The following is a 13,000-nucleotide window of genomic DNA, read 5'->3' on the forward strand; positions in this document are numbered from 1 at the left end:
CAATTTGCGTGTAATTTTTCTTGCATCAAAAATTGTCAACTCAGGTCAGGATGGACATCTTTTGATTTGAATGTCTCTGAGTTTTTACAGGCAGGAATTGGTGATGTTTGTAGATCCCTGGTGGATTTGCTGTTTACCAGTCTGTGTGCTACATCAGCTTTGGCTTGTTAAATTGTGCATCGATCCGTGGTTGGTTTCAGCTCCAGATTCAATTGCTTTTCCGAGATTGATTTTCTCTCTTGTATTCCCCTTACTGTCTCTGCCATCCCCTCTCTCTCTCTGTCGTTCTGTCTCTCTCTGTTGTTCCCTTTCCCTCTTTCTCTCTGTTGATCTCTTTCTCCCTCTCTGTCGCTCCACCTCTCTCTCTCCCTCTCCCCCTCCCCATCTCTCTGACCCTCTCTCTCTGTTGCTTGATGTCTCTCTGTCACTCCCTCTCCCTGTCTCTCTGTTGCTCTTGTGAATCTAAATGGGAGCTGGGTTTCCATGTTCATGCTTTTCTGCACTGCACTGTGGTGATGGCTGCACTTCTGATCAGTAACACTGATACGTTCGTGTCTGAAATCGCTACCTGCTCCTGAATATCACGCTGCGATGATCTGCCTCAATGGTGGGGCAGATCAGGCCATATCTCCCACTTGTCTCTGTCCATATCTACCTACCCCGCCTTTGTCTATATCCCTTTTTCATCTCTGTCTGTGTCCTCTCCCCCATTGCTGTACATATCCATCAGCAGTCTCTGTCCGTATCTACTCTTATCTCTGTCCATATCCACCCCCTCCTCTGTGTGTATCTACCCCTACCTGTCCATATCCACTGCCCATCTGTATTCACTCCCTCCTCTGTCTGTATTCACCACCTCTTTGTACATTTTCACCACACCTCTGTACATATCCATCTGTTTTTGACTGTATCCACTCCTCGTCTCTGTCCGTATCCACCGCCCCCATCTCTGTCCTTATCTACTCCTCTGTCTCTCTCCTTATACAACCCCACTCCTCTGTCTGTATCCACACTCCTCCTCTGTCCGTATCCGGCACTCTGCTCTAAGCGTATCCACTTCCTCCCCAGTCTGTATGCACCCTTTGTCTCTGCCCATATCCACCTTTGCCCGTCTCATTGTTTCCATATCAGTCCATGTCTGTCTATTGTTTGCTGTTTCTTCCTCTTCTTTTCTTCCTTTCTTATCTCTCTACCTGTTTTTTGATTATTTTGCTGGTTATTGCTTTCACTATCAGTGGGATTGGTCACCTTTTACAGAGTCATAGAGATGTACAACACAGAAACAGACCTTTTGGTCCAATTGCCCATGCCAACCGGATATTCTAAATCAATCTAGTCTCATTTGCCAGCATTTGGCTCATATCCCTTTAAACCATTCCTATTCATGGACCCATCCAGATGCCTGTTAAATGTTGTAATTGTATCTGCCTCCACCACCTCGTCTGATAGCTCGCTCCATCCATGCACGATCCTCTGCATGAAAACGTTCCCTTAGGCCACTTTTAAATCTTTCTCCTCTCACCTTAAACCAATGCCCTCTTGTTTTGGATTCCCCTACCCTGGGAAAAAGACGTTGGCTATTCACCCTATCCATGCCCCTCGCGATTTTATAAACCTCTATAAGGTCTTCCTTCAGCCTCTGGGTTGCCTGTGTTTTGAGCTATCAAGGTGTATATCTTCACTCTCCTCCCTCCACTGTTACCTGTATCTCTGTCCTCTCTTTTCTATCACCTTGTCCTTTTTCTTTCTTTTTAGCTGTTTGGCAGTATGCTCTCTCTTTGTGCCCTTTCTCCCTCTCTGTTTGACACTCCTCCCCCAGAGCTGGGGTCTCCTTTTATCCAGTGAGCCTCTTATGTGTCTTCTGCCTTTTTCTCTCTCACTCACTTCCTGCGTATTTGATTAGAACAGGTTCTGTACTTCCCTCTTGTAGATTTTGCTTGAGTGTTCTGAATGTGAGTATCTTTCTAGTTCCTGGTTTGGGTATTTGTTTGACTTTGTTTACATTTTATTGTCAATGAACTATTTTGTAACTGCAGCTTGTAGTTTGTGTTGTATTGTCTCTGATTTGCTGTCATGAGGTTGCTCAGTCAGTCTGTCCTTCCATCTCTCACTTTGTTTTCATTTGTGTTTCTTTGTTCTCCTTTGTATATTCACCACATTCAACGTTCACTTCCTCCACCGCCTTCAACGTTCACTCCCTCCACCACCTTCAGCATTTTCACTCAGTCCCCCACCTTCAACATTTTCAGACCCTCATTTACAGACGTTCAAAGGCAGCAGTGTGTACCATTTACAAGATGCACTACAGAAATTCACCAAGGCTGCTTAGACAGCACCTTCCAAACTCTCGACCACTACCATTCAGAAGCTTTTACATGGGAACCTGCTGTTCCTTCAGTGTCACTGGGTCAGTATCCTGGAATTTCCTTTCTAATGGCATTGTGGGTCAACCTACAGTGCGTGGACTGCAGTGGTTCAAGAAGGTAGCTCATCCCCGCCTTCTTGAGGGGCCAGTTAGGGATGGGCAATAAATGCTGGCCAGCCAGCAATGACCATATGATGTTTTAAAAAAGGACTTTGACTCGTCCAGCGTTAAAGTCCTCTGCTTCTTTTCCTGTCTCCCTCTGTATATTACTACCATTCATTTGCTAATTTGGTCTGCGTTTCTCTGTATTTTCTTACACTGATACTCCACACCTCTACATATCTGTATAACCTCTTCCACCCCCTATTCCCTTCCCTATGTCTGTAAACTCCTCCAGCCTCAAAATCCCTTCCTATCTTTAACCTCATATAGCCCCAACACCCTCCCTTTTTCTGTATCCTCCTCCAGCCCTTACACCTTTCCTTAGCTCTGTAAACTCCTCCAGCCCCAACACCCTCCCTATCTCTGTAACCTTCTCCAGCCCCTACACCACTCCTCTATTTCTGTCACCTCCTCCAACCCCTACACTCCTCCCTATGTCTATAACCTCCTTCAGTCTCTACATCCCTCCCTACTTTAACCTGATACAGCTCCAAAACCCACCCTATCTCTGTAAACTCCTCCAGGCCCTATACCTATCCATATCTCTGTAAACTTCTCCAATTCTGGCCTCTTGAACATCCCTGATTCCCATCTCTCCACCTCACTGTGTCTTCTCTTTTAAGATGCTCCTTAAAACTGATGTTTGGACTGGAGGATTGGTCACCTGTTATTAATATTGCCTCATACGACTCAAATGTGTCAAATGTTATCATCTGTAAAATCATGAAATTGCTACAGTGCAGAAGGAAGTCATTTAGCCCCATGTGCCTAGAGCGGTTCAATTCCCTAATGTCTAACTCCTACCTTTACCCTTGCATACCATTTCTATCCAAGTAACCATCCAATGCCCTCCTGAATGTCTCAATTGAACTGCCTCCACCTCATTTACAGGCACTGCATTCCAGACCCTAGCTACTTGCTGCAAAAAAAAGATTATTCTCGCCTTATCCTTTCTTTGTTAACACTTCACTTTAAATCCATGCCCCTCTTGTTCTTGTTTCTTTTGAGCATGAGCAGCTTCTCCCTACCTACTCTATCCAGCCTGCTGTAATTTTGTAAATCTTTATCAGATCTCCTCACAGCCACCTTCTCACTTGGGAAAGTCTTGGGACTTTTTACTTAGAAAGATAAATGAATCCTTGGTAATTATTGCAAGGGGAGTGGAATGTAAAAGTTGTGAAGTTTAACTACAGCTGTACAGGGTCAAGATGAAGCTGATAGCCTGAGAATTTGCAGAGTTTTGATCTGCGTATTTGTATAAAGGATAGAATTGGTTAGGAGATTCAATCACCTGATTGCTGAGGTGATTGGGCTTGTCTTGTAAACAGCTTTGCCCTATTCCCATTGAAATTTATAAGAACAAGAGGTGATCTTTTAGAAACTTGTAAAATCCTGAGGGATTGGATTGGGTGAATATCTGGAAGCTGTTTCCTCTTGTGGGTTAGGCTAAAATGAGGGGACACAGCTGAAGAATAAAAAGGTACCCCTTTTAAGATGAAGATGAGGAGAATGCCTTTATCTGTAAGCGTTGTTAGTCTGTGGATTTCCCTACTCCAAAGAGCATTGCCCTAGAAGAGGGGGTTGCATACTGTGCTCACGTTCAGGGCCTGTGCTCAAGGGAGGGCCCAAGCACATTGGCTGCATGATAGTATGAAATCTCCCAGGAATGGGAGGAGGTCAAATTTGCAGCGCACCCTCATTTAAATGGATAGCATCCCTGAGGAGTGTTTGCTGTAATCATAGCTCGGTTCTATCCCATGTTTGCCATCATTTGGTCAATTTGTGAGCCAATCAGTAGCAAATATGGGACAAAATCAGACTGTGATTGGAGGAGGAGCAAGAAGAAAAGTGGCAACATCGAGAAGATCACGGGACAGGAGTTGCCTGGCCAGATGGATGGAGCGAGCGAGTGAGATGGAGGGAGACTGTAAGATGGGAGAGTAAGGCTAGAGGAGGTAGAGAGACTACACGGAAGGGAGGGGAACAGGAAGAGAGGTTGTAAAAGAGGGTGAATTGTTTTAAATCTGTCAACAATGGACCACACATCTCACTAGGAGCCAAGAAATCACCAAGGAAGTAATTTCCTTGCAAATGAGTATGGAATCTCTAGCTTAAGGCTGCACATGGCCATTGTCTCCCATGAACTAGTGGTATTATCACGGAATATCATAGAATCCCTACGGTGTGGAAACAGGCCATTCGGCCCAACAAAATACATCGCCCCTCCAAAGAGCATCCCACCCTGACTCATTCCCCTACATCTGCATGTCTACCCATGCCTAACCCAAACATTCCTGGACGCTACTGGCAATTTAGCATGACCAGTCCACCTAGTCTGCACATCTTTGGACAGTGGGAGGAAACCAGAGCACCTGGAGGAAACCCACGCAGACACAGGGAGAATGTGCAAACTCCGCACAGACAGTCACCCGAGAGTAGAATTGAACTGAGGTCCCTGGCACTGTGAGGCAGCAGTGCTAGCCAGTGAGCCACCGTGCCACCCAAAATTATTGTTAGACTATTCATCTAGAAACGTAGAATCATCTGATGACCTGGGTTTAATCTGACCATGGCAGATAGTGGAATTTGAATTAAATTGCAAAAAATAATCTAGAATTAAGATTCTAATGATGACCATGAAAAGGAAGGAAACTACCACCCTTGCATCTGGCCTGGGCCCCCACACCAGACCCCCAGAAATGTGGTTGACTCTTAATAGTTCCAGAGGTTGGGTAGTAACTGCTAACCTAGCCAGCAATGCCCACATCCTGTGAATTAATTTTTAAAAGGAGCTATTGTATTCCATATCATCAAAATTGCAGTGCTATTGTAATAAACACTCTGCTGATTCCAAGTTTGAAAGTGTGATTCAGGGAAAAGGGTAGTAATTGCCTGATTAAAATATTCCAGCTGTGTTGGAAACACATTATCTGTGACCTCTCCCGTCTGTAATAGGTGTGTTTAGGGCGTTGGCTTTTTAAGTATAGAAGTGCATGCCAGTTGTTTGAAAAAATGTGTAATTTATGCCTGTTATCTTGTGCAAATTTAACTAGTGTGGGGTATACTAATAGAGTGTTGGTGATTATTGAGGGCAGTGTTGGCTTCTAATTCTGTTTCTGTGTGAGTCCATGTGTCTCGCGTGTCAACACAAATACTGAGGACTGTGTAGCTATGTGACTGAATAAATCAGATAGTGTGAATGGGAAAGTAACCCCAAAAATCAAATGATAGCCTTGGAGTGGGGAGGCAGGCGCTACCCCCCCCCCCCCCCCCCCCACCTCAATTCTTGACTGTGCTGCAGACTTGACAATGGAATGGGAAGGGTCTCAGGTGTGGCTCAGTGTTTGAGACAATTACAAATCACACTGCCTCCATGCCTCTGCTAATAAATAACCTGAGTGTAAACCTCCCAGTCTTTGACATCTAATGACCAAACTCTTGTGCGACCATCAGAAAATAGGAACAGGAGTAGGCTCAGCCTTTCAAGTCTGTTCTGCCATTCAAAATTATCACGACTGATCATCCAACTCAATCTGCTATTTCCACTTTCCCCCTATACCCTTTGATCCCTTTAGCCCTAAGCTCTAAGAACTGTATCTAACTCCTTGAAAATATTCAATGTTAGTCTTGAACCGCTTTCCTTGGCAGGCAATTCCACAGGCTAACCACGAGAGAGTGAAGACATTTTTCCTCATTTCAGATGGTAGATGGAGTTTAATTTAGATAAATGTGAGGTGCTGCATTTTGGAAAGGCAATTCAATATAGGATTTGTACGCTTAGTGGTAAGATCCTGAGGAGTGTTGCAGAACAAAGAGACCTTGGGGTGCAGGTTCATACTTCTTTGAAGGTGGAATCACAGGTAGACAGGGTGGTGAAGAAGGTGTTTGGTACACTTGCTTACATTAGTCAGTGCATTGAGTATAGGAGTTGGGATGTCATGTTGTGGTTGTACAGGACGTTGGTTGGACCAATTCCGAAATACTGCATTCAATTCTAGCTTTTCTGCTATAGGAAAGATGTTGTTAAACTTGAAAGGGTACAGAAAAGATTTACAAATATGTTGCCACGGTTGGGGGCTTCGAGCTTTCACGAGAGACTGAATAGGCCAGGGCAATTTTCCCTGAAGTGTCAGAGGCTGATGGGTTTATAAAATCATGAGGAGCATGGATAAAGTGAATAGCCAAGGTCTTGTTCCCAGGGTAGGGGAATTCAAAACTAGAGGGCATAGTTTAAGGTAAGAGAGGAAAGGTATAAAAGGGACCCAGGGGGCATGTTTTTCACACAGAGGGTGGTGCGTGTATGGACTGAGCTGCCAGATGAAGTAGTGGAGGCTGGTACAATTACAAAATTTAAAAGGCATCTGGTTGTGCACATGATAGGAAGGGTTTAGGGGATATGGGCCAAATGCTGGCATATGAGACTAGGTTAATTTGGAATATCTGGTCGGCATGAACGAATTGGACCAAAGGGTCTGTTTCTGCACTGTACAGCTCTATGACTATGACTCAGACCTAAATGGGCAACCCTTAAACAGTGACCCTCAGGTTCTGGATTCCCTGGTTATCTGGAACATCCTTCCTGTGTTTATCCAGTCTAGTCGTGTTAGAATTATATAGATTCCTATGAGATCTCCCCTCATTCTTCTAAACTCCAGTGATTATAGTCCTAACTAATCCAGACTGCCTGTTTATATTGTCAGTCCTGGCATCCAAGGAATCAGTCCGGTAAACCTTCATTGCACTCCCTGCAAAGGCAGAAGATTCTTTCTCAGATAAGGAGACCAAAACTGCGCACAGTACTGCAGATGACAACTCACCAAGGCCTGGATACAATTGCAGTAAGATATCCCTGCTCCTGTACTTGAATCTTCTCGCTGTGAAGGCTAACATACCATTTGCTTTCTTCACAACCTGCTGCACCTAGAATTGTAGAATCCCAACAGTGTGGGAGCAGGCTATTCAGCCCATTGAGTCCTCACCAACCCTCCGAACAGCATCCCACCCAGACCCAACCTCCTATCCTTTCCCTGTAACCCTACATTTCCCATGTTTAACCCACCTAGCCTGCACATCCCTGGACAAAATTGGCAATTAAGCATGGCCAATCCACCTAACGTACACAACTTTGGACTGTGGGAGGAAACTGAAGACCAGAGAAGACCCACACAAACATGGGGAGAATCTGTAAACTCCACACATAGTTGTCTGAGGCTGGAATTGAGCCCAGATCCCTGGTGCTGTGAGGCAGCAGTGCTAACTACAGAGCCACCATGCCGCACTATGCTGCAAGCTTTCTTTCAGCAACTGGTGTGCAAGGACACCCAGGTCTCGTTGCCCCTACCCCTTGTCCCAATCTATCACTATTTAGATAATAACTCGCCTTCCTGTTTGTCCTACCAAAATGGGTAATCTCTCATTTTTCCCACATGGTACTGCATTTGCCATGCATTTGCCTACTGACTCAACTTGTCCAAAGCGTGCTGAAACACCTTTGCATTCTCCTCACAGTTCACATTCCCACCCAGTTTCTGTGTGTGTGTCTGTTTGTCTGTGTTAGTGACAGTGTGTGCATGGCTACGTAAGTGTCTGTTTGTGTGTCTGCCTGCCTATTAGTGTTTGTGTGTCTAGAATTTGTGTGTCTGCCGGTTAGTAGGGCTGTGTGCATACATGCCTATTAGTGAGTCTCTATGTATGAGACCATAAGACACAGGAGCAGAATTAGGCCATTCAGCCCATCAAGTCTGCTCTGTCATTTGATCAAGGCTGATATATTTTTCAAACTCATTCTCCTGCCTTCTGTCTGTACCTCTGGATTCCCTCCCTAATGAGGAACCTATCTGTCTTACATGCACTCAATGATTTGGCCTCGAAAGCCCTGGTAGCAGTGAGTTCCACAGATTAACCACCCGCTGGCTGAAGGAATTCCTCCTCATATTAGTTCTAAGGGATCAGTTTCACTCTGAGGCTGTGCCCTTGTGTCCTAGTTTCTAAACATCTTATCCACATTCACTCTATCCAGGCCTCTCAATATTCTGTAAGTTTCATTCTTATCTCCCTTCATCCTTCTCCATCAAATACAGACCTAGAGTCCTCAAATGCTCTTCATATGACAAGCCCTTCATTCCCGGGATCATTCTCGTAAAGCTCCTCTAGACCCCCTCAATTCCAGCACATCCTACCTTAAATATGGCCTAAAATTGATCACAATATTCAAATAAATTCTGACCAGAGCCTTATACAGCCTCAGCAGTACATCCCTTCTCATATTCTAGTCCTCTTGAAAGAATGCTAACATTGCATTTGCCTTCCTAACTGCCAACTGAACTTGAAGAGAATCCTTAAGAGAATCCTGAACCAGGACTCCTCAAGTCTTTCCCCATTTAGAAAATAGTCTACCCCTCTAGTCTTCCTACCAAAGTATGTAAACTCAGACTTTCCTACACTGTACTCCATATGCCACTTCTTTGCCCATCTCCTAGCCTGCACAAGTCCTTCTGCAGCTTCCTTACCTCCTGAACACTGCCTGCCTCTTCACCTATCTTTGTGTCATGTGCAAACATAGCAATAATGCCCTCAGTTCCTTTGACCAGGTCATTAATGTGTCGCTTGAATAGTCCTGGTTCCAACACAGACCTCTGCGCAACTCCACTGGTCACCAGCTGCCATCCTGAAAAAGACACCTCTATCCTTACTCCCTGCCTTCTGTCAGTCAGCCAGTCCTCTATCCATGCCAGTATCTTGCCATTAACACCATGGGGTCTTATTTAGCAACTACCTTTGTGCAACAAAGTGTAGCACCTTGTCAAAAGCCTTCTGGAAATCCAAATAGATCACATACACTGGATCTCCTTTGTCTAATTTACTGATTACCTCCTCAAAAATTCCAACAGATTTTTCAGCCATGAACTCCTCTTGATGAGGTAATGCTGACTCTGCCCTATTTTACCAAACGCTTCCAAGTACTCTGCAATCTCTTCCTCAATAAGGGACTTTAAAATCTTATCAATAACAGAGGTCAGGCTAACTGGCCTATAGGTTCCTGTCTTCTACTTCCCTCCCTTCTTAAATCAGGTGGTACATTAGCTATTTCCAGCCTTCTAGGAGCGATTCTTGAAAGGTCACCAGCAATGCAACTACAATTTCCTCAGCCATCTTCTTCAGAACTCTGGGGTGTAGTCCATCTGGTCCGGTTGATTTATCTAACTTCAGCTTCTTGACCACCTTCTCCTTTGTGACGGCCACTACACTTACCTCTGCTGCCAACTGTTAGGAAGTTGTAGTATGCTGCTGGTGTGTGTATGTCTGCCTGTTAGTGTTTCATAGAATCCCCATGGTGTGGAAGCAGGCCATTCGATCCACGAAATCCACACTGAACCTCTGAACCTCTGAACGGCATCCCACCCAGAACCACCCCCTACCCTATCCCTCTGATCCTGCATTTCCCAAGGCTAACCCACCTAGCCTGCACATCCCTGGACACTATGGGCAATTTAACCCATACCCCGTAACCTGTACATCTTTGGACTGTGGAAGGAAACCAGAACACTCGGAGGAAACCCACGCAGACACTGGGAGAATGTGCAAACTCCACACAGTCACCCGAGGGCAGAATCGAACCAGGTCCCTGGTGCTGTGAGGCAGCAATGCTAACCACTGAGCCACCATGCCACCATGCCACCTTTTGTGCATTTTTCTGCCTGTTAGTGCCTCTGCATATGTGGCTATTAGTGTCTGTGTGTGTGCCTGCCTGTTTATGCTCCGTTTGTGTTTGTGTGCGTGTCTGCCTGTTGGTGTGTGTGTGTGTGTGTGTCTGCCTGCTCATTCCTGTGTGTGTGTGAGTGTGCGTGTACGTACACCTGTTTGTTCCTCTCTGTGTGTGTGCATGTGTGCACCTATTTGTTCCTCTCTGTGTGTGTGTGGGTGTGTGTGTGTGTGTGTGTGTGTGCGCGCGCGCACGCGCGTGTGCGCGCCTGTGGCTTTGTGTGTGTGTTCGTCCCTCTGTTTGTGTGTAGATATCAAACTGCAGTTTGCTAGTATTTATCACTTTCTTCTGAAGAACAGTCTAGGCCTGAAACGTCAGCCTTCCTGCTCCTCTGATGCTGCTTGGCCTGCTGTGTTCATCCAGCTCTACACCTTGTTATCTCAGATTCTCCAGCATCTGCAGTTCCCACTAACCCTGTGAATCTGTACTGCTATGAGTCACTCAAGCTTTTGATTAGCACATAGCAAATGGATTTGCTCAGATCCAGGGATCACTCTGTGTAGACACCATGGGAACTGATCAGAGAGGGGTACAGTGATGGCTGAGCCTTGGTTGTGTTTGGAGCTGGAAGCTGGGCAAGAGTTAGGGTTGGGGGTTGCTGGGGGCAAGGTTGTGGGGTGGTTGATTTGGATATGGTGATTTGCCTCTGGGCTATGTATTCGCTCTTCAATGCGTGCTCTGACTGTGGGAATGACAGTTCCTCTTTGTCTCGTTGCAGGCTCCGATACCCTTGGGGTGGGGGGCTGCTATGAGAGAAGGCTGGCGTTGACCTCCACGAGGGTTACCACAGCATCGAGAGGCTGGGGGGAGGGGGCTCTCCCCCCGAATGGAGTACGAACAGTGGATAGTGAGGGAGACCACTTCGACCACTTCACCAGTACGACGCAGCAACTGAGAGGGGGCTTGGAAGACGAGACGTCAGCAAGAGACTCTCAACTGGGTTGCCCCCACCCTCCCCACCTTTACTCGCCTGAAGCACTGAGGGGGGTGGGAGATCAACAAGGGAAATGCCTGCCACCCAGTTCCAGGGGGGCCCTGAGTCCCTCCTGAGGAGCCGCACCTCCGACCTGGGCCTCCTGCTCTGGGCTTTGGAGGCCATGACCTGCTTTGCTCTCCTGTCATGCCAGAAGCAGGACGAGATGTTTCCTGTGGTCACCACCAACTATGGCAAGCTGCGTGGTGTGAGGAAAGAGCTCAACAACGAGATCCTAGGCCCGGTGGTGCAGTACCTCGGGGTGCCCTTTGCCACCCCACCTGTTGGTGGGCGCCGCTTCCAGCCTCCTGAGGCACCTGCCTCCTGGTCCGACGTGCGCAATGCCACCCAATTTGCCCCTGTCTGCCCACAGAACATCCATGGCATGCTGCCCGAGGTCATGCTGCCCGTCTGGTTCCTCTCCAACCTGGATGATGTGGCCACCTACATCCAAGAGCAGAGTGAAGACTGCCTTTACCTCAACATCTACGTACCCATAGAGAACGGTAAGGCCTCCCTGCTCTCCCCCAACATAAGGGAGTATGTGTTTGGGGCACTTTGGGGACAATGAAGCAGGCATCCACGCCCACCTCACCAAACCAACCAATCAACCTTTATGAAGGTGGGGCTTGATCCATTTAAACTGGCCTTTGGCCTAATAATGTTTAATTGACCATCCATCCACAAGTTCAGAGAATCATACAGTACATCAAGTCTGTGCCAACTCATCTACACTGATCCCACTTTCCTGCACTAGGCCCATAGCCTTGAATATTATGACATTTCAAGTGCTCACCCAAGTATTTTTTTAAAGGTTGTGAGTTTCTTGCCTCAACTAGAATCATAGAATCCCTACAGTCTAGAACTAACCTCCCAGGCAGTGCATTCCAGATCCTCCACCATTTTTCCTCAGATCCCCTCTAAACTTCTTGTCCCTTCACCTTAAAAGCCTCCCCTTTCATTGGCCAAGTTGGCCGTCTCTGTCTGATTGGCTGTGTTCCCAGAAGGTCACCTACCTGACGTCCTCTGTCATTGGCTGCCTAACCTATTCAACCTCACTCAGTCTCTCCGACTGCTGACTGACCCATTGGATAGGGAGCAGCCATCGGATTAGATTGTTCCTGGCTGTTAGTCAAACCCCTGCTGCCATTTTTCCCACCCACCCAATCTCTTTCTTTCTGTTTCATTTGCCCAAGTGATTTGCACCTTAGAATGGTCTGATGATGTTGACAGCAACAGTTACTGGGAACTTCTGTCTTGGCCTGGGAACAGGGACCAGACCCCCTGATGTCTCCTCTGACCGACTGACCCCATTCAGTTGTGGTCCGACTAATGGCTATTTGGAAAGGAACTAATTTCACCCTCTTTTCAGGCAGGAGGGTCTGAAGGGAAGAGAGAGGGTGTGAGGAGAGGGTGAGAGGACGGATGTGAGAGAGAGTGAGGAGGTGTGTGGAGAGGGAGCGAGGAGTAGGAAGAGAGTATAGAGCTGGAGACCTTAAGGGAGGGGAGGAGCTAGAAGAGGAAGGAGTCAGGAGAGGCAAGAAGGTGGAGCAAGGAGGAGGACAGAGATGCAAAGAGGGAATGGGTGGGATTTTGGATGGGGACAAATTTGGAAAAGGAGAAGTTGGAAGCGAAGGGGGTCAGGAGTGGCAGGGTAACAAGGGGCAGAACCCCTAGAGGTGGTGGGGCTGGGCTTGTGGTGTTGGAATGGTGATGGGTTTGTGGGGTTGGGACGGAG

The 13,000-nt window shown here is 46.8% G+C and overlaps 1 protein-coding gene across 4 annotated transcripts in view; it reads left to right on the top strand.

Annotated features, from left to right (window-relative positions):
* LOC109923069 (neuroligin-1-like) overlaps positions 1 to 13,000 on the top strand; it is a 266,531-nt gene that overhangs the window by 47,930 nt on the left and 205,601 nt on the right. For all 4 annotated transcript variants that reach the window (XM_048620221.1, XM_048620222.1, XM_048620223.1 and 1 more), the window contains exon 2: positions 11,008 to 11,768. In XM_048620221.1, coding sequence (XP_048476178.1) covers positions 11,297 to 11,768 — 472 coding nt within the window. In that variant the 5' untranslated portion in view covers positions 11,008 to 11,296. The remainder of the gene's footprint in view (positions 1 to 11,007; positions 11,769 to 13,000) is intronic.

This window comes from Rhincodon typus, chromosome 45 (genome assembly GCF_021869965.1).
Source record: "Rhincodon typus isolate 14 chromosome 45, sRhiTyp1.1, whole genome shotgun sequence".
Lineage (NCBI taxonomy): Eukaryota > Metazoa > Chordata > Chondrichthyes > Orectolobiformes > Rhincodontidae > Rhincodon > Rhincodon typus.